The sequence below is a fragment of the Glycine soja genome, chromosome 15, assembly GCF_004193775.1.
Source record: "Glycine soja cultivar W05 chromosome 15, ASM419377v2, whole genome shotgun sequence".
Taxonomy (NCBI): Eukaryota; Viridiplantae; Streptophyta; class Magnoliopsida; order Fabales; family Fabaceae; genus Glycine; species Glycine soja.
The window spans coordinates 33,653,870-33,675,835 of record NC_041016.1 but is presented as its reverse complement, the minus strand read 5'-3'; the positions used below and the strand labels follow the sequence as shown (position 1 = coordinate 33,675,835).

The window sequence follows — 21,966 nt, the reverse complement described above, 5'->3', positions numbered from 1 at the left end:
CCCACTTTGGTAATAATAAAAAATTGATCAACCCACTTAGAACCTAAGCCACCCCATGTTGACCATGTGTTGAGCCCAGTTAACCCACTTTGCTTTATCCTAATATTTTGTTTGTGTCATGATTTAATTATCAATAAGAACTTGAATTGTTTTTATTTTTGTGACATTATTTTAATGCAATAGTTTGTTTTTCATATTTCCATGTTTTGTTATATTATTTCCTATGTTATATATGTTTTTTAATAAAAAATATTTTTTATTTTTTTTAATTTTAAGTGGACCAACCTTCGAGTTATCTTTTATAAGTTTACCAAAAAGTAAGTTGGATTAGAATGGTCCATCATTTTAATAATTCTATTTTTTATTATTTAAAGAAAAAAATGATCACAGTCAAGTTTTAATGTTTAAACAAATTCATAAAAATGGTAAAATGAACCTAATAAAAAACAAAAAAATGGCTGAAAATTTTAAAAAATGAGCATAAAGCCATTTTGGAGGGAAACAATTCAAAACTAAAATCAAAACAAGGACGCACAAAAAATAACAAAACTGGAGGACAAACACTTCACACAAAATTCACCAGAAGAAAAAGACACCTCGTGTCTTATTTATTGAAATTGTCCCGCCTTTTCAAATTTGAAACTGTCAAACAAAATAAAGTATATATTTTTAAAAATTTATATCTATAACCTATAACAATAATAAATAAAATAATAATATAATATAATGTTTTAGTTGTCTCTAGTAGCCTCTACATGTAATAACTCTATTTATTGTATCAATTTGTTTTATATTAAAATGATTGCTTATGACGAGGTTTGGGCCAAGGATTGACATTTATTTTAGTTTCCCTCGTTGATTCCACAACCAGCTGGGCATCAAGAAAACCCAGCCAACAACCACAACCAAACAGGGTGGATAGGGATGTCGCAGCAGGGCACAGGTTCAGTGGTGGATTTCGACCTCCCCGACGAGATTCTGTCGGTGATACCAACGGACCCATACCAGCAGCTGGATCTGGCTCGCAAGATAACCTCCATGGCCATTGCCTCCCGTGTCTCTTCTCTCGAATCCGATGCATCTCGCCTCCGCCAGAAGCTTCTCGAAAAGGACCGAATCATCCTCGACCTCGAAGACCGCCTCTCCTCCCTCACCCGCGCTTCCCACCAATCCGACTCCACCCTCAACACCGCCCTCAACGAAAACGTTCGCTTCTTATCACTTCTCATTTTTATTCTTCTTTCAAGTTAAGTTTGTAGAGATTAGTGAAAGCTTCAGAGACGAAAAGAGAGGAGAGGAGTGTCAGTAATATTCATTGTACAGCAAATATAAGATGGTTGGAAGAGAGGATGACTGAGAAGCTTGGCATTTGCATAATTGCTTGCGGAAAATTTGAGATTTTGAATGTTTTACACAAGTCAATAAGATAATGTTATTATACTTGATGGTGGGTGATTTTTTTTTTTTTTTTGTAGATAAAGCTTACGAAGGAGAGGGATCAATTGGCAGCAACAGTGAAGAAGCTAAGTCGAGACTTCGCCAAGGTGACTATTTATTTCATTTCTGTATTATGACTTGCTTTTTATTTATTTGTTGAGTGTATATCCGGTCTGTTTATGACTCCATGCTCTTCAGAAATTTTCGGCTGCTGCCATTGTTTGTGCTAGAACTATGCTCAGTTTCCTATCCCTTCCTATGTTTTACATTTTTGCAAGACAGTGAAATGTTATTGATCATTTGTTTCAAGTTATCAATTATGAAGATAGTCAAGCAATATTAACTTCTTGGGGGTGATTTTTTCTGCCCAAACATTTGTTTCCAATTCTATCATTGTGCGGTGTATGCTTGAAAATAATTCGTTACTACTCTTGGGTTGTATTAAAGTTTGCTTTGTTTTGTGTAAAAATGTTTCTTTACATTGGAAAATCTCATGACCCCTGCTAAGCCATGATTTCAGGCGAAGAATTCATATCCCTAAGTTCCTGACTGCTTCAGATTATACTGATATAGCCAAAGTAAATTATACCAAATTACCAATGTCAGAAGACATGGCTATGCAATTGTCTGTTTCTAGCAGGAAATTGTAATTTACAAACTAACACTATAACATATAACCATGAAAAAGGTGCAAAGCCAAGCAAATAATTACATTTGTCGAGAAGTTCTGAATGTGGCCATAACCAGCAGCCTCCTTATGTTGGCAACTGCACTAGTTATGGCTTGTAAAACAACTAGTTTTCCTAGAAATGGCTTTGTTTGTTATATTTTTAAGGAAAGATATCTGCAAGTGAATGGGAGATCCCTAGATTTCCTTTAGGATTTGGTGAAAGCTATTCATGTAGTTAAAAAAATATTTGATATTAATATCAATAAATCATGTTGTATTCAACAAAACCAAACTAGGGATGATAGAAGTATCATAATCATAATAGTGAGAACGAATGGTTTTTTTATTGAATGAAACTAGGGAGAAGCCCCTAATTGCAGATATTGCTTCTATATCCAGATATTTCGAGAGGTCTGGGATCCACTCCTTGCACTGCTTTCTCAATCATAAAAGTCCCTAATTGCAGATCTGAGGGTCTGCACTTCTCAATGCCCAAAGCCCCCAATTCTGTCAAATTTGGACAAGAAATCTCTCTCTCCACCTCCCTTCCCCTCTTATTTATAGGCAAACATGCCTTATTTCTTCAGTCAATTGTCCTAATCAATAGAAAGTTTTCTTACGGTTTTGGTCCCTATAAAATTTTGTTTTACGACTTTAGTTGTTATAAAATTGTAAAGTTTTTTGTTAGATATTAAGTTACTTTTATCTTTGACAGAACATAGTAGTCAATGCTGCCATCGCGGCATGGAGCGGCCAACCCCTAAAGTGGGATAGCGGATAGTGGGATGGCCATTATTCTAATTTTTTTTTATAGATGTTCAATATTATATATAAGCATTCAAAAACAGAAACATAACTCATAATTCATGTACTAATCATCATTAATAATAAAAACTCATTGTACTTAAAAATTAAAAATTAAATATTTTTGCTGAAAAAAAAACAAAAAAAAAACCTTAAAAATTAAAACCAAACATAGTACTTAAACATAAAGTAGACAGATGCAAGTTTCTAAATAATAATAAGAATTCGGAAATTCAGAATCTTCAATCTTCATCCTCTTCAAGATCTTCATCCTCTTCAAGATCTTCATCATTTTTTTGTAATTCTCCTTCATTCTCACTAGCATTAGAAATGTACTCTTCCTCCCCTTCATCTTCATTCTCTTCTTCCACTTGTGCCACCTTTTTTCCTTTTTCATTTGCATCATTTACCTTCTTCATTTGTGTTTGTCTCCTGGTGTATTTCAAAGGTTCACCAACCCCATTTGCAATATCAACATCTAACCAACTCAAACTTCCTCTTCAAAAACAAAGTCATTTTCTTCTTCTTCCAACTCTCCCAATAACCACTCATTGCTTTCATCAATGTCATTTAAAGCAATGAGATCAATCGCATCATGAGAATTAAAACCAAGTCTTAGCTTTTGGTGCTCAAGCCTACTTCTCTTCTTTGAGTGAATCTATAATAATTTGAAAAAATGAATGTTAGTTTCAATTTTAGCTCCCAATGTTTCATAATCAAATAAATCAATCATTAACTTACATGCTCAAAGGTACTCCAATTATGCTCACATCTCGATGAGCTACAAGTCAAACTTAGGATTTTAATGGCAATGATTTGCATGTGTGGTGTTTTTCCTCCATGGTTTCCTCCCCTCAACTGTAAATTATGCATTAGTATTTACATGAATCAGAAATTAAATAATGATTCAAATTTATAAGTGAACTTTCCCACTTACCAGGAGACAAAGTCCTTGCTTTTATTGCTGTAGTCATACCAAACCTGTATCCACCCCTCTTATAGATTAACAACTCTTTGTGAACTGCAACTTCAAACTCATCATCTTCACTAAGCTTGACAATACATTTGTTGAGGCCATCTTCCATTTCAACATCTTTGTCAATGTTTGAATTGGTGTAATAGAACCTAGGATTTAGATAATAACCCGTCATATGCAAAGGGTGGTAAAGTTGGCAATCCCATCTGTGATGAATGATGGCAAAGATATTCTTATACTTCTCTTTATTATCATTGAAAGCTCTTTGAATTGTCTCCTTGGCCCTATCCATTGCCTCATAAATGAAACTCATTGTAAGTTTTTTTTTTTTCGTTATCCACCAACCTCAATACACTTACAAGAGGCCCCATAGTCTTCAAAGTGAAGGCAACATCAAACTGGAACGATGCCATGAGAACAACATTTGTTGCTTTCTTTCCCTTAGGTTCCTTAGCTGCCTTTGACTTCATCCATTCTTCTGAAGTAAACATCCTTCTTAGATTGACCCTTTGCTTATGATCTTTGCAAAGTTAAGAAGGTGGTAGTAAATCTTGTAACTCGAGTCCTCACCAATTCGATCTTGTTAGTGAGTTTCCTCATGGTGTTCAAAGCCAATGTATGGTTGTAAATGTAGCTTACAGCTTGATGCCTCTTTGTATAACTCTTTTAACCTTTGGGATCTTTCCAATATTCTCTAACATCAAGTCAAGACAATGTGCAACACATGGAGTCTAAAATAATTTTGGTCTTGTCACTTCTAAAATTTTACCTATATAGACCAGAATCAAGAAACTTTATGAGCAAAGTAACAATCAAAAGTTATAACTATAAAATTAAAAGCTTCATTGACAATGATTGAATTCTTACCTACCAATTTATAGTTACCTCCATTGTCGGTCACCGCTTGAATCGCATTCTTTTCTCCAATCTTCTTACCAAAGCCATTCAAAAGATCAAAAGATCTTGTCATTGGTCTTCATAAATTCAGAAGCACACTCTTCACAAATTTTGTTCCCAAGGAACAATTTATCAAAAAGTTAATCAAAGTCCTATTCTTCCTATCAGTCCAACCATCTGACATAATTGAGCATCCATATTTTATTCGCTCCTCCGCATGAACTTGCAATAAGCCCTTCCTGTAATCCAACTCCTTTTTAAGGAGTGTAACTCTCAACTCATGATAGTTTGGAGGCTTTAAATGAGCACCATAGGATCCAGTAGCATCAATCATCAACTTGAAACTTTTTGATCTAGCAACATTGAATGATCATTCCTAAAAAAGAAACAGGAAATGTATTGAATTGCCGTATCTCTTGACATCTTGTCATAAGGATCTTTCAAACTTGTCATAAGGATCTTTCAAACTTGTTTGTCTCATGGCTTTTCCTAATTTGACATTTTCTTCAGGTTTTTTGGAGAAAAATAATCAAGAGCTCCTCTGTTATTTGTGGTCCTCTTCTTGGCAGCAACTGAAGAGCCTTCACTTTATGATATTGGAGGCTTTTTTCCACTTTTTCTAAGTCTTGCAATCTCGTGGATGCTAACTTCCTCTTCTTCATTTTCTTCTTGTGTGGACTCCATGGCCTCAATATCAGCTTTTTTCTTGTCAAAAGCTGTCTGCATTTCTAATTTAACATCCTCTGGTACTTTTCTACAAGAATTAGCATCTCTTATAATGTTGAGTTGATGTTTTTTGGCTCTAGTAATTCCTCCGGTAGATGTTTTATGACCAAAATCATAGGTAACACTTCCTATTATTTTTATCCTTCAAGCTGTTCCACTTCCAAAAAATATCAACCTTATCACCCGTAGGCTTGAACATTCCAGTTGAAGACCCCATTGTGTAGGTATCTTTTTTTTTGTTGATCATTAGAAGCCATGGCAGTGGCACTATGCACAGTAAAACACCCAAATGAGAAGAAAAAAAAGAATAAGAGAATAATGAGAGCAAGGAGGCAAGCAATAAAAGGAAAGAATGAGAGAAGAAAAAAAATAAAAAAAGAAAAGAAAGAAACATAGGATCAAAGAGAACGGAGAATCTACAAGCAAAGAACATAAAGGTGCGTCTGAGATTGAATGAAAGAAACGAACAAAGGAGGGAGGATGACGGTCGCCGGTTGCCAGAGAAGGAACAGAGAGGTGTGCTTGACGCTGTAGAAGGAATAGAGTGTGCCGTTTCTCCTAGGGTTCTCACTTCTCTGAGTTGTTCTCTTGAGTCTGGTTTCGATTTTAGAAGGGACCCAAACAAAACAAAACGATTTTACCCAAAATAACTCTCACTAATGATGTAATAATGAGGGCATTTTTGAATTTTCGTTCAAAACTAGGATTGTGGTGGGACAATCACAACAAAACCCATGATTGCGCTGTCCCGCTTTGCCGCAATTGTAAGCACGATGACCTCTCCTTCATTCCACCCAGTGACAGGGGTCTTCGCCGTAGGGGCTGCTCCGCTCCGGCGTGATAGCGGGCGCTATAGCGGGCATTTTTTTGTATTCTGAAAAGCCTAAGTATATATATATATATAAATCCTAGTTAGAACCTAGACAATATGCAACTGAGTATAGAACTTAGACACTTAAACAATGTAATATATATTCCAACATGGTATCATAGTGGGTTTGATCCTGCTCCCGCTCTGTTGTCTCTAGTCAAGTCTGCCAAATGTCTGTTGCAGGCTACCGTTCACAGCTGTTTGCCGCTGGCCACCTTTTTCTGGCGAGCAAACTGTTCTTCTCTGGTGAGCCATATTCTGCTATGCAGCAGCTGTCATTTCCAGCACCACTGGACTCGTCTTGTCATTGCCGATTGTCCACCTTTCTTTGGCACCATCAAGCTGCACGACACCGGCTCTTTTTTCGGTCACCTCTTTTTTTTTTTTTTTCAGATCTATGTCTCTCCAGTGTGATTAAGTAGCACCCACTGCAACCATTGTGCTCATCTCTCTCTTGCAAGTCCGACCATCTAGTTAGTCACCACAAAGAACAATAAAACTCTTGTGCAATTTGAGAGACCTAAAGTTCCAACCAATTTCCCCCTACCGCCTTCTTCCACTCTTGACCCCTTGCATATATTCTCTCTCCCTACCCACAATCCCATGCCTACTACTCCCACTACTGCTCCTATTAAGTTACTTTTGACTCTCACTCTTAGGATCTGGTGCATCATTCCCATTAAAACTCTCATCAACTGCGGTTCCTTTCTTGGGCCATCTCACATAAACATTAGTGATTTTGGGCCCTGGGTTTTGCATCATAAAGTCCCAAAGTTGATAATAGGGGTTCAAAACATACCAATTGACGTTATTGAGATTCAAAGAAAGAGAAAACATTGTGTTTAAATGAGACTCGTTAACATGAAATTGGATAAATGTGTAGCATATATCAATCTCTAAGGTAAGGAGTGTGATTTTCATAACAAAAGGAAGAAAAGTGTAATATAAGTAGCGTTTAGTAGTGGAGATTTTAATTTATCTTTATTTTTATTCACTAATAGGTTTAATATATCTTTTTCTTTACTTCATGATTTCAAACTCCCACAACAATTGGTGTGTGCAAGTGTGTTTCTATGTATTAAATTTGCCTTTTTTCTTAAATTCCTTTTTACTGCATGCATATTTTTCAATGTAAGAGTACATATAATACTGACTTGATGATTAAAATGCTATTTGTTTTTTATTTTTTCCCACACGGTTTTTATGTAGACCTGACATCTTTCCTTTTTTCTATTTTCTAGTTGGAGACATTTAAAAAACAATTGATGCAGTCGCTAACTGATGACAATGCATTGGTAAGACATCAATATATTAACTTAGCTATACTTGCACTTTATTTTGTTTCAGAAAATGACCTGTATTATTATTCTCCTAAACAAGAGTTGGTTCTCCTTTATTCTTTTTCTTTGCTCTTGTTACAGCATGCTGAAACTACAGATATTGGAACCTGTGACCAATCAGTTCCAAAGGCATATCCTGATAAGGGTACTCCCCTGTCCATACCTCATTGACTATTTTATTATCAATTTTGCACGTATCCCTTCCTAGTGATGTGAAATTTCATAAGTGTTTGTTGGAAGTTTTTATATGCGTTTCTTTTATGTATTGCTTGCAGATGATGATCGAAGTGGCAATATGGCACATCATTCATACAATGGCCCTGCAGATGTGGGTAAAACAAATGACGAAGGTAGATGGATTTTCCAGACATATCATTGATTGCAAATCATGCTACTATTGTTTAATTATCAGAATTGAACAAATTTTTTTTTATATAAGTAGTATCATGTCTAAGAAATTATGTAAAAGAAGTAAACTTCAATACTCAATATTTAGGATTTGGAAAGGTTATAGAGAAAATTGAAATTATATTATTTAATGAAACCAAAAATGGGGAAACAAGCTATTGTACTGGAAAATAAATAGTTTGGACTTTTCTATCTAAAACAATTGGATTTAACTGGAAAAATGTTTAAAAAATGGGTTCAATAAAAGTATAGTGGGAACTATCAATAATAAGGAAAAATGGGCTTGCAGGTGTTATAAATTAAATATGACGTGTGTGATAATACCCTTTTGTTCTTTGTCTTTTTGCTCCTATAGCTTCCAGGTATTCAGGGCAAAGGTTTTCTTTGACCCCATATATCACACCACGTCTTACACCGACGGGAACTCCAAAGGTGATTTCAACGGCTGGGTCTCCTAGAGGATATTCTGCAGCTGTATCACCCAAGAAAACTTCTGGTTTTACCTCTCCTACAAAACTTCCATATGATGGGCGCACATCTCTCTCTTCATGGTATTCATCTAGTCAGCAGTCATCAGCAGCAAACTCCCCACCACGGGGACGATCGCTTCCAGGTTTTAATGATTTATTTTTAATCTAATCTTTTTTCCCATCTTACTAATATTGGTCCTTGAAGTTTGTCATGTTCGTTTGCTCCTTAGCCTTTTCACTTCAGTTCTTGATTGGAATGTTATCTATCTAATGCTGCTGGTTAGGGCATTGTTCCTTATGAAGCGTAAGAAAGGGCTAGTGCCTCTTTAATGTGTTTCATTATTACAATATTCTCAGTTGTTTACCCCTCATGTAAAAAATTGTTTAGGTCGAACTCCAAAGATTGATGGAAAGGAGTTTTTTCGTCAGGCCAGGTGACTTTGTTTCTCCGTGCCATAGTAAAGTGTGACATACTACTTAAATTTATTTAAGAAACTGAGTGAGTTGATCAAATGCGTCACTTTTTCAGGAGTCGCCTTTCATATGAGCAGTTCAGTGCATTTCTTGCCAACATAAAGGAATTAAATGCTCAGAAGCAAACACGGGAGGTAAATCAATATTGAATATTTATAGTGTTGGATTTGGAACTGAAGCTATTTCCAAGTAGCTAATAATTGCTCCACTTTTTCTGTGTTCTTTTAGGAAACTTTAAGAAAAGCAGATGAGATATTTGGGTCAGATAACAAAGATCTGTACTTATCTTTTCAAGGATTGCTTAACCGTAATGCACGCTAGTACTGAAAGCAGCATTGCTGAGTATTGTATGAGTTGGTATGTAAAATGCCGGTTATCATTTCTGTCCTTGTTTTTCTGTCACTGTGTTTGTGCATTTTTTTTTTTGAAATGTGGATGAAGTTGCACCCAGTGTTTTGAGAACCAGACCAGTCATTAACTCAATTGAGGTATTGAATTAATGGGCCACTAGTTCAACTAGGGGATCACTGCATGAACTGGTTTACATTAAAAATATGAATGATATAAATTATAGGTTTAATTACTCGTTTATTTTTTAGTCCCTATACATAACAGTTTTAATTCATTTTAGTCCCTATGGTCATTGGAACTGAAAGTGATTAATAATAGTATGTATAAGGACTAAAATGGATGACTTTAAGTATAAAAAAGATTAAGTTTGAACAACTATAAGGATTAAATGAGTAATTAAACCTAAATTATATTCATCATATGCTCTTTTGTGTAGTGGTTAAATCCATTTTAAGCAACCAAGAAACCTGCCTTCAAATTTGTGGAAATAATATTTTTTTTGGACTTTGATTTTCATTTAGCATTTAGCATCGCGTATATTTGCTAAACTTTCATGACTCCCTCCCATTACTATGTTGCAAATTTCAATCCCTTGGAGAACATGAGAGATGACATTAGACAAGCATTGTTTTAATACATGAATTAATCCCTGGCCATATAGAAGATTGAACAAAGGATGAGAGATGAATATCAGAATGAATAAAAAACATGCTCTAGTAAGAGCAGTCCATTGAAGCTTTTGAAACAAAATCCTAGGCTAGCTTAACCATTGTTGCTTGATTAATGATGTGTAGAGGCCCGATGCCAAGACCACCCTTTGAAACTGGGGATCAATAGGTCTCCCATGGAGCAGTAACTAACTTCCTCTTGTGAGTCTTGTCTACATCACTTTTTTCAGTATAGCCTGCAATCTCTAAGAGGGTCTTGGGCCGCCAATATTCTTGGGTTAGCTCACCACAAGTGAACCCTATAGGAGTACCAAGGGCACCCACAATCTCTAGGAGGGTCTTGGGCCACCAATATTCTTGGGGTAGGTCACATAAGTGAGCCCAACATTGAGAATGGGTGAGTTTCTGCTTGTTGGGATTAAAATCAAGAGTCCATTTATATAAGTGGAGGAGCCTGGGCTAAACGTTCCAAGCTCCAACAGTCCAAATGCTATGCAAATCATCTGTTGAGGCGAAACTGAATTCATAGAATCCTTGTCCTGAGGTGTCATGCACCAATCACCCAGAGGCTTCCAAAGTTTCGTTAACTTTGCATGCAAGTCTTGATAATGAAAAGGCTGATCTCCTTTGGCCAGGATGAAGTGGCCATGCAGATTATTCTTCCAGTTTTTCGACCCTAATTTGTACTCTTCTTTCGAGATAGTAATGGAAAAAGGCATGTCCTTTTTTGCATGGTCGTGGCAACGGACTCACATGGACATCAATAGGGTTATTCAACACATGATTGAAGGATTGATCTTGAACAGTAGGAGTCTTCGAGGGTGAGACCTCCGAGAAGGCCTAGAAACCCTATGGATAGATAGCTTCCATGACAATGGCACTAAGTGCAATAGATGGAAGAAACCTTAGCAAAGCCGCCATCAACCAAAGCAAAGATACAATTCTGAATTTTGTTCGTGATAGCTTTTATAGGTGTTAGATTAATATATGTTTTGTCTTTTACATGTACCTTTGTGTTATTATTTTATGTCTGTACTACTTTTTTCTCTTTTCACTTGTTGTAACTGTTTGATTAGGGGGTTGCAATCTACACCCTTTTGTCTCATGTACTTGTTGACCTTTGGTCTTATTATATATGTATGGGAAGTTTCAACTGAGTGATGAGACACTTAAGCTTTATTATCAAATCTGTTTCTAAACATGGTATCAGAGTGCGTCAATCTTACTTTACCCATTGTCTGTTGTTGCCAGTTGTCTCTAGCCACCGTTGACCATTGCCATTTTTTTCTAATGATCATTGGATCTGGTGTGCCTCACCAAGTGCGGCCTAACCTAGAAGTTTTCGAAGTCCAAAACCCTATAACGTGCCCACATGTGTCGTTCTGTGACTCTGCCAGGCGCGTGCTGCTAATGCGTCAGTCTTCGGAACTCAGGCACAACACCACGGTTTGAGTCATCAACCTGTTTTGGTTCAATTTTAGTTTTTAGATTGTCATTTCGTTGTTTAGAAAGTGGGTTTGGTTTTTTGTGCTTGTACAATAGCTGTTTGGCTGTGAAGTTGGGTTTCAAGAGCTCAGTTGTTTAAGTTTTCTTCAAATATAACTATCACATGAACATCTAAGCTAAGATTTTCTACCGAGGAATATCAAGAATATTTGAGGTTGAAATCCAGCATCCAAGCTCAATTATGTTTAGTACCAAGTATTTCAACAACTTGTATTTCCCAATTATTGGACAGTCAAGGTCCATGGGTAATTGATTCAGGTGCTTCAGATCATATATTTGGTAATGCTTCTTTGTTTAGTTCAATGTCTTTCCCAAAGTTTCCTCATCTTATAACCTTAGCCAATGTTGTTAAGGTAGCTTCTAAAGGTGTTGGTCAAATTTCAGTGTCTCCTATAAACTTGGAATTTATTCTTTGTTCCTAATTGTCCCTTTAATTTGATCTCTTTAAGTCAGTTAACAAAGTCTTTAAATTGTTCTGTAACATTCTATGTTGATTCATTTATTATACAAGAACGTGGTATGGGTCAAACAATTGGAGTGGGACATGAATCAAGAGGACTTTACTACCACCTAGAAACCAATTCTTCTATGTCCTATTTAGCAGCCCCATCTCCCAAACTCATTCATGATTGTTTAGGTCATCCAAATTTGTCAAAATTGAAGAAAATGATTCCTGGTCTTAGTAAACTACAAAGATTAGAATGTGAGTCATGTCAATTAAGCAAACATGTTAGGTCTTCTTTTCCAAATTTTCCTTTTTCCACCATTCTTTTAGATATTTGGGGTCCAAGTCATGTTACCTCTTTTGGGTTCAAATATTGTCACCTTATTGATGAGCATTCTAGATGTACTTGGGTGTATTTAATGAAGGATAGATCTAAACTTTTATCTATTTTTACATCCTTCTTCTATGTAATCAAAAATCAATTTAGAAAGGTTACTAAAGTTTTTTGGAGTGTAATGCCAAAGAATATCTCTTTTTTTGCCCTTTTTTTTTATCCTCACAGGACATTTTGCATCAATCTCCTTGTCCCTATGCACCACAACAAAATAGAATGGTAGAAAGGAAAAATAAACATTTGGTTGAGATTGCACGCACCTTATTGCTCAATGCAAATCTTCCTATTCATTATTGGGGTTATGCAGTTCTCATTGTTAGCTTTCTCATAAATAGAATGCCATCTTTGACACTTGATAATAAGATTTGTCTTTCCATTATCTCTCTAAATGAACCCTTATATCATGTGTCTTCTCGTGTTTGGTTGTACTTGTTTTGTCTATGATGTCTTTTCGTGGTTGGACAAGCTTTCTGCAAGGGCAATAAATGTGTTTTCCTTGGGTGCTCTCATCTTCAGAAATGGTATCGATGTTATTCTCCAATCACTAAGAGGTTATGCATGTGCTGATGTTACCTTTGAAGAAACCCTTTACTTCTCATCTTCCATGCAAGATTCCAATTCTATACAATAGGTATTACCTATCCCATCCTTCAGTCCAATAGTGTCTCCTACTTATGAGACTCCCAACCAAGAAGAAAATCAAAACCATTCTCCTTCAGTCCATCTACTCAATCATTCTTTAACTGAAATTCAATCTCTTCTCATCACATCTCAACAAAGAACATAAGGAAATGATACATTACTTGATTCATGTTCTTCTCCATTAGTCACCCCTACAACGAATACTCATGATGAAACTCTTGGAAAAGGTATTCAGTCTACTCAAATCCTTATCCCATTTATTTGAGTTATTGTCTTTTGTCTTCATCATATGTCTCCTTTGTATCTTCTATGTCTTCTATTGCTATTCCCAAAAATGTCCATGAAACACTTAATCACCTTGGATGGTGACAAGTCATGATTGTTGAAATGTAGGCTCTTGAAAATAGTGGCACATGGGAGCTAGTTCCTCTTCCCTAATGGTGAGGTTGATCGTCTTAAAACAAGATTAGTGGCCAAAGGATACATTCAGATATATGATCTTGATTACAGTGACACATTTTCTCCTATGGCCAAAATTACCGTTGTGCGTCTCTTTTTTGCCATGCCTGCCATTTGCCATTGGCCTCTACATTAGTTGGATATTAAAAATGCTTTTCTTCATGGTGATTTGAATGAGAAGATTTACATGGAGCAACCTCTCTTGGGTTTGTTGCTCAAGGGGAGTCTGATTTAATTTGGAAAATTTAGTCTCATTGTGGAGACTTTTGGGTTGAAACGTAATGAAGCAGATCATTCAGTTTTTTATTGTCATACATCTCTTGGGAAGTGTCACTACCTTGTGGTCTATGTGGATGACATAGTTATCACATGGAATGCTGTTGCTAAAATCTTCCAGTTGAAAGAGTACTTGTACAATCATTTTCAAACTAGACCTTGGGTCTCTTAAATACTTTCTTGGTATTGGGGTAGCTTAATCAAAGGAAGGCATTGTGGTCTCACAAAGGAAGTATGTTGTTGATATTTTAGAAATAAGCATGACTAATTGTAGACCCATTGATAGTCCTATGGACCCAAATCAAAAGTTAATGGCATGCCAAGGTGAACCAAACTCAGATCCAAAAAGATAAAGAATGGTTGAAAAGTTTGCTTATCTCATAATTACAAGGGCTGACATCTCTTTTGCAGTTAGTGTGGTTAGTCAATTCATGCAGGCTCCTCATGTTAATCACTGGAAGGTTGTGATTCGCATTCTTAGGTATATTAAAAAGGCTCTAAAACTAGGATTGTTATAGGAGGATAAAGGAAATATCCAAATATTTGGGTATTGTTATGTTGAAACGGCTGGATGTCTCATTGACAGAAGGTCCATTATTGGATATTGTTTATCCATTGGAGGCAACATTATTTCTTGGAAGAGCAAGAAACAAAACATTGTTGCTCGATCTAGTGCAAAAGCAGAATATAGAGTTATGACCACAACCACTTGTGAACTAATATCGATCAAACAATTTCTTTAACAATTAAAGTTTTGTGAAGTTTAGCCAATGAAGTTGTATTGTGATAATCAAGTAGCTCTTCGTATTGCCTCTAATCTAGTGTTTCATGAGGACTAAACATATAGAGATTGACTATAATTTTGTGAGAGATAAGTTATTGTCCAAGGAGATTAGTATAGGGTTTGTCAGCTTAAATGATCAACTTGCAGATATTTTGACTAAATCCTTGGGGGGCATCAATTCAATTTATATGTTCCAAGCTTGGGGCATTCAATTTATATGCTCTACCTTGAGGGGGAGTGTTAGCTTAATATATATGATCGAACTAGTGGTTTACTAATTGATCTGCATGATCTGGTCTGTATTAAAAAAATTTAAAATTTTATACATGTCTTAAACATTCCAAAAAAATCTCTTCACAAATATTTAATAAAATTTCACAAGTTCAATCTATTGACATTCAACTTTGAGGTTCTAAACTAAAAAAACAAGTTCTAAACAAATAACAAACTATGAACAAATCAAATTATTTGAATTTTCTTCTTTTATTTTGTCTTGGTATTTGTAAAGTTGACGTATGTTTCCACAAAATATGGATAAATAAAATAGTTTTAATTTTTTTTTCTAAATTTTCTAATATAAGACTATTCTCGAAATATATTACTTCATATATTTCTCATTCTTTGTTATGTAATTGAAAAAATTTAAAATTTGTAAAATAAGAAAATTCAAATATATTTAATTAATTTTGTAAATTATGATAATATTAAAAAGATATACCTTCCTCATTTATGTATCTAATTGATTATTTTTCTCATTTATTTTTACAATTAAAGAGAAAAATTACCTAATTGGATTTCTTCATGGTAAAAAAGATACCAAATGGGCCAAGCCTCTCAAAAGATAAATAATATATAGAGAAGAGAAATCCTAAACTCTTAAGTCTTAACATTGCTATAGTCGTCAGGAGGACTTGAAGGGTTTGCTCTCAGTGGAGGCCATGGGAGGTTGCGATGCAAAGTTGATTGATGTTGGTTCTGCATTCAACTGAGTGAGTCCAACAAAGAGACAGAGATAGTCGACTACACTAGTGGAATGATGGTGGTTTGAGGTGGATGACATTGGTGGAGTGATGGTGGTTTGAGGTCGACAATGCTAGTGAAGTTTGGTCCTTGGAGGCCAATTATGATTATATTAGGGACAAAGGTTCATTAAACAAAAGTTTCATGTGAATTTGACAGACAGAGACGATCTCCTTCGTGTTTGGTCATTTTTTTGTATATTAATCAAGATCATTTTGTTTTTTTTAAATAAAAATTGACCCAAACTAGATCAATGGTTCATTGATCCAATAGGTGAATTGACCCAGTCATAAGCTTTATTATCAAATCCGTTTCTGAACTATAGGAATTGTGTAGGATTGCCTAATTGTCGCCTTTGTTAATTTTGTTTTGGGTTAGGTTTATGCCTCCCATCTTTGTTCTTCTTTTCCTTCATTAATAATATTTGGGATTGTTGCAAACGATCAATAGGTAGCTAAGTGCCAACCTAGTTGGAATCTCATAGGTAGCTAAGTGCCAACCTAGTTGGAATCTCATTTTCCTATTGTGATGTTTAGATTTCCTTTGATTGAAAAAAAAAACATTTTACCAAAAAAATAAATTCTTCCAAGGTTGTTAATAAAGAGATGCATTGAGCTATGTAATAGAATTAAATTAAACAAGGAAAAGTATACATTCATTGTCATAATTTTTCATGATTCATTTTGTTGACATTAATTTTCTGCCTCAATTAATGATCAATACTAAGCTCTTGACATAAAAACCTCAATGTTGTATAATATATACTCTATTTTTTTAAGATAATTCAATCGCAATGATTAATTATTTAACTGACTCTTTCAGGTTACTGAGCCAACTTGGGTTTCTTGGACCAATATTGACTTTCTTCTTCGATCCATTGAATCAAAATCAAAAGAAGCACTATTATGAGCCACTGAATTTGGGGTTGTTGTTATGCTCACCTAGCACAATTGCTGGTACATCCAGCAAAACAATAAAATTCCATCTTTGCCCTTTTGTAGAGCTAATACGGATTGACGAATTCGTAAGCCTCATATGTAAGCGGAATACGGATTGATCAATCCGTATTGGCCTTACGGATTGTCAATTTGTATGAGGTTCAAACAATTTTTTGCAATATTTTCTTAATGGCATGCACTTCTAGTTAAAATGGTGAATGAATTTTGCAAGGTTTTGGTTTATTCAACGAGTGTCATGGGAATTTTTTTAAGATGAATGTGGCAACACTCAATCTGATCTGCAAGTAAAAATAATAGTTTGAATGTTATATGACCAATGTAGTTAATGCAAAAAATGTGCTCTATACAAAAAATTAGTTACCTATAATGATATTGGATTATTGTTGATGAGTAAATTTTATCAAGGGAAAAGGAATAATGTAAAAGGGTCTTATGATGATTGGACTAACCACACATGCATTATGTATAGGCTTCCATGATTCGTTCAAAGAATTACAAAACAGGTAAATAACACAATTGGTAATTCATTTCCCCTTTATGTAATAACTTAACATTGTTAAAGGTAAATGCTTTATCTGCAAGGGTATAAATTATCTATACAATATACACAATGACCCCTAATTCATGTGTGTTGTCTCTATTTAATATCACACGAATACAATTAGCAAGATAAATATATGTAGTATATAGTTGGTTTTTTATATTGCAAAAATACAATTAAATGAAATAGAGTCCTTAAAAATAAAGTTGTAATTAAATGAAATGTGTTTTAGGAATGATATAATTAAATAAGAATAAAATTAGTTAGATTTACCTATATTTAAGTTCAAGAAACAAAACTTTTTTTTATTTAAATGAGTCTAGAGGAAGTATTGATTATGTTGTCTTTACTCTATATTAACAAATGGGGTGTTGCTAGGTGCACCAGCTTTATTGCTTGTGCACCCAACATTTGTTGTTAATTCCAAAATTATCCTGCATCGAAGGTATGTGAGTTCGTGGTTGATTCGTATGAGTCATACTCATATGGATCAACATGACCCGTATGACTCATACGGATCAAGTTGATCCATATGACTCATACGGATGATGTTGATCCGTATAACTCATACGAATCAACTTGAGTGAAGGATATTTTCGCCCATTCACTTAAAATGTTGGGTACATCTTGCATCACCCTAACAAATGGAAAAGGAATAAAAGAAACAAGACAATTAGGAACTTACTAAAGAAGTTGAGAGCCAAACAAGGATGTGAAATGGAAACACAACAAACCAATCCTTTTCAAAAGCAATGGAAGTTTGGATGTCGAGAATGAGTAATTATGAAGTTGGTGGAACTTTGGAGTCAAATCTCAACTAATACAAAGACCAGAGAGAAGTCGACAACAAAAAGTCACACACCAGAAACAAAGGGAATTATGAGAAATAGAGAAATCTATACTTAATAAATTTTTAAGCAATTTGCATTTATAGTTTCTCAAAAATAGAAATTTGATTTTTAAAATTTTAAAAATACAAACTATAAATGCGAAAGATGTTTGTCTTTAGGTATTGGAGCAAAAAAAAAGATATTATTTTAGTTTGACACTAAAGGAACCGTAAAAAGGATATTATTTTAGTTTAACACGTCTTATAAGTATTGGTGTTTGATGTGCCCATGTAACACCCTCTACTACCACCTAGATTTATTTATAAAATTAGGACAAGTAGAATATAATGTTTTTGTTTTTTTTTTAATTTTCTTATAAAATAAGATGATATCATATAACTTCAAATGTTTTAAAAGTCATCGCATAGACAAATAATACTAGTTTAAATCGCATTGGCTCTCCAAAGGTCATTTAAAATCCATAACTAAACTATTACAATAAAAAGAAGTCCAAAGAAGAAATAAACATAAGTCTAGTCCTAATGTTACAACCTATTAGAGCATTACAACCCATAAAGAAAACATAAAGTAATAACTACTAATTGAGGTTTAAGCCTCCTTAAGAATCATCCTTAGCATGATATTGAACCTTACTTGCAAATGGCAAGATCCCAAACACAAAAAAGACAAGCAAATATGGGAATGAGATACATCTTACCACATATAATAGTGTAAGGATTAAAAGCAATTCAAAATAATGTGTCATGACAAGTGACACATTTGTACCACAGTCACACAATCATGTACATTCTCATATGCACACATGCATTATGTAGACTCGACTTAATATACTCTACATGCATGTGGTACTATAAATCACTCGTGAAAGAAGCTCAAGAGGACATCTAATTGCCATATTTCCACACCATGGGAAACTCGACAACACACTTTCATTGAGATGAGATTATTAGTTGCTCGTTAGGGTTACTTAGTCTTGCAAGGATACTCCAAGTCATGGGATCAAAATGAGTCATAAGAAGATTTCAAACTGGATAACACTCCCAAGGATAGAGTCATGCTTCAAAACAAGACATCCATGGTATTTTCTTATTCATCATAATATGGTGGTCCTTGTCCCACATGAACTCGGGCCACATATAAATCTTTTCAAATTATCACCAGGACATTACTTGATTCATTCCATGTAAACATAAACACAGTATATATTATCAAATCACCAAGACATTTCCAAACTTCAACACTAAAAAATTAAGGAATCATATTATAGCAACATTATAATATCACAAACATTAATTAATAATAATATAATAGATATCATTCATACACACACACACACACACACACACACACACACACACACACACATTATTCTTACCGAATTTGGCAGAACTTCCTCATGATGATGATCCTTCATGAGATCCCCCACGAATGTTGGTGGTGTGAACCTGTGAAGACACTTTGAAATTCAAGTTAGTGGCGCAAAGGTATAACATGTATCAGAATATAGGTTGGATTAAGAGTTAGTTTACCTAAACCGTTCAAGGTCCAACGCCTTAACGGTCTCTTCTATTCTTGTTGGTTAAAATGAATCTTTCAAAAATTTAAAATCAACTCTACTCATAACTTGCTTGCTTTTAAAGAACTATGTAGGTCTGAGTTCCTCATCGCACTTGAGGATACGTAGGAGCAAGGACAACGCTCTTGTTGACCCCAAAAAGTAAAAACATAAAAAAAAGGGAAAATAAACAAATATAGAAGTCATGATTTTGCACGCTCGATTAAAGGTTGTCGTCCCTTGTGACGGATGCGTGGGATGCTAATGCACGAACCTCTTTTTGGTTTTTTTAACGTTTTTCTCGAATAAACGTTGGTGACGACTCCCACACGTTTTCAATTTTGGAAGACGCACCCATGAATCTCGCCTCGCCGTCCCACCAAAGGATAGGTTGCGACAATAGGGAATGACTTTTAGGAATTTTGTTGCTTCCTCAGCAGATATTTCCTGATGAAATCCTACCCCGCAATGACATTGGATAGAAGACTTCAAGTAGATTGGGCCAAAGATGCAAGAGAAAGTCTTAGGATTCTCATGAGCCTTAGGGTAGATTTCGAGCTCATGGACTAAGTATGAGTCTACTTATCTTTGTACATATTAGATTAAGATTTCATTATTTTTTAGGGCTCCATAATGTAGGTAGGATACCCTAGAAATATAAGATTTTTCAACCCTTGTATTTTAGGGCACCTAGACTACTTTTTGTATTAGAGGTAGTTTTATAATATCTCATGCATTAAGTGAATATTTGATGTGTGTATTGGGAAATAAATTTAATTAAATTGGAAGAAACTCAATCCAATTAAATTTTAGAGGGGGAGGTGAACATTTGCTTGCTACACCCCATTGTCACATCATATAGTTACACTTTGTGTATGTCCTTATATGCTTCATGACATCTAAGCACACTTAGTGGAAAATCTTAGACTTGATCTTGGATTAGTGGGTTGAATCATATCTAAAATTCACTAATCATAATTAGTGAAATTTTGACTCAAAAATTTGGCTCCACAAATTCAATTTCAAATTCAAGTGAAATTTCCTCCAATTTTGTGACACTTAGACTATAAATAGAGGTCATGTGTGTGTATTTTTTCAACTTTGATCATTTGAGAATGACACTTCAAAGTTCAAACCTCTTTTGAGGAACAAATTTCGTGCTCCCTCTTTCCTTCTCCCTCCATTCTTCTTCTCCTACCTCCAAGCTCTTATCAATGACTTCCTATGGTGGTGAGCTTCTTCTAGACTCATCTTTTATTTGAAGTGACATCTCCATTCATCTTTCTCATTCTTCATTTTGCTGCAATCAGACCTCAATAAGCAAAGGAATCTATTGATGAAGAAGATTCAAGGCCTACAAGCTCCACATGGAGCTACATCATGTGATATCAGAGCATCTTTATCTAGGTAATGTTCTTTTGCTTCCTCTATCTTTTTGTTTGGTCAATTCACTTTAATTCCTTGTTTTTTATCTTATTCTCCATGTATATCTTCCATTGTCTTGTGGTTTGGTGCTGTTTAGAGTAGATAAAAAAAATCAATTAAATCTTAGATCTACACTTGTTCTTGCAATTCTATATTTCAAATTTTGTAGATATACTATTGAATCATGTTTTTGTGTTGATTTTAGGTTCTATCATTTTTTTCATAATATTCTTGTGTTGAACATTAGATCTAAATTTTCTTCCAAAATATTGTTTAGACAAAAAAAAACCCAAAAATCTAAGTGTAAATCACTTAATCCATGTTGTCTTAAAGTCATGTTTAGTCATAGTAATTGTCACATTATGTTCTAAGTTTGTGTTGAATTTTTATTTTGTTGATTGAATTCTAGACACATTTGTTCATGCATTCTTGTCATTCTTAGCCTATCTTTTGAATTTTGAGTCTAATTCAAACATGTTATTTAGTTCATAACATGTTCTAAATCAATTCCTAGAAGTAGTCTTGTTAAACTTTTTTTTTTTAAGTTTCTTACGTGATGCCTATGATGAAGTTGAGTTGTGGTGCCAAGTTGTGACTGAATTTGTGAATCAAAATAAGTCTTAAGCTCTCTTGAATTGTGTTATTCAAGATAATTGAGCATAAGCAAACACAAATTATAACTATCCAAGCCTTAAATAACATAAACACAACTCTTGATTTCTAGGTTGAAATCGCTAGTGCTGACAGCTTGAACATATGAACTTGTATAAATTACTGGGAATTGGTCACTACGTGTTTTGAGCTGAAATTTTTACTAAATTTTCTAGACATCTGGACCAAAATTATGAAAAAAGAACCAAGCGATTTGGATAAAAGGAAAAATAAAAAAAATCACACAAGTTGACAAAAAAAATCAGTGTGCAGGAAAAAAAGTGAAAGGAAAGTGTGCTTGTTATTTTGGCTCAATATTTGTTTTATAATTGGTAGTTATTTTATACCAATCTTAATTCTGAAACT

General features: G+C 34.6%; 1 protein-coding gene and 1 long non-coding RNA gene across 4 annotated transcripts; one reads left to right on the top strand and one right to left on the bottom strand.

The window, feature by feature from the left end:
- The first annotated feature begins 803 nt into the window (after nucleotides 1-803).
- LOC114387902 (uncharacterized protein At4g15545-like) lies at nucleotides 804-16,885 on the top strand. Of its 3 annotated transcripts, XR_003661424.1 has the most exons (11): nucleotides 806-1,206; nucleotides 1,476-1,544; nucleotides 7,623-7,676; nucleotides 7,803-7,866; nucleotides 7,997-8,071; nucleotides 8,485-8,742; nucleotides 8,988-9,033; nucleotides 9,129-9,207; nucleotides 9,302-9,430; nucleotides 11,344-11,538; nucleotides 16,441-16,885. XR_003661424.1 is itself a non-coding variant. In XM_028348150.1 (10 exons), the coding sequence occupies exons 1-9, from the start codon at nucleotides 925-927 to the stop codon at nucleotides 9,392-9,394; spliced, it is 1,020 nt and encodes a 339-aa protein (XP_028203951.1). In that variant the 5' UTR covers nucleotides 806-924; the 3' UTR covers nucleotides 9,395-9,430; nucleotides 16,441-16,885. The 3 variants fall into 3 exon arrangements, 2 of the variants coding, with proteins under 2 accessions (XP_028203952.1, XP_028203951.1); XM_028348150.1 differs by lacking the exon at nucleotides 11,344-11,538; XM_028348151.1 differs by lacking the exons at nucleotides 8,988-9,033; nucleotides 9,129-9,207; nucleotides 9,302-9,430; nucleotides 11,344-11,538; nucleotides 16,441-16,885 and adding an exon at nucleotides 8,830-8,961 and having other exon boundaries at nucleotides 804-1,206.
- Nucleotides 1,456-8,489, bottom strand: LOC114387905. The gene is made up of 4 exons (XR_003661426.1): nucleotides 4,755-8,489; nucleotides 3,849-4,656; nucleotides 3,653-3,769; nucleotides 1,456-3,569 (listed from the first exon to the last, which is right to left on the bottom strand). It is a non-coding gene; the product is annotated as an uncharacterized LOC114387905 (long non-coding RNA).
- Nucleotides 16,886-21,966: the final 5,081 nt, after the last annotated feature.

Excerpts from the sequence above, each read along its gene's own strand:
- LOC114387902 (XM_028348150.1), top strand. The coding sequence starts at position 925 with ATGTCGCAGCAGGGCACAGGTTCAGTGGTGGATTTCGACCTCCCCGAC. Across the intron at positions 7,677-7,802 it reads TAACTGATGACAATGCATTG|CATGCTGAAACTACAGATAT; the intron begins GTAAGACATCAA and ends CTCTTGTTACAG. Across the intron at positions 9,208-9,301 it reads CTCAGAAGCAAACACGGGAG|GAAACTTTAAGAAAAGCAGA; the intron begins GTAAATCAATAT and ends GTGTTCTTTTAG.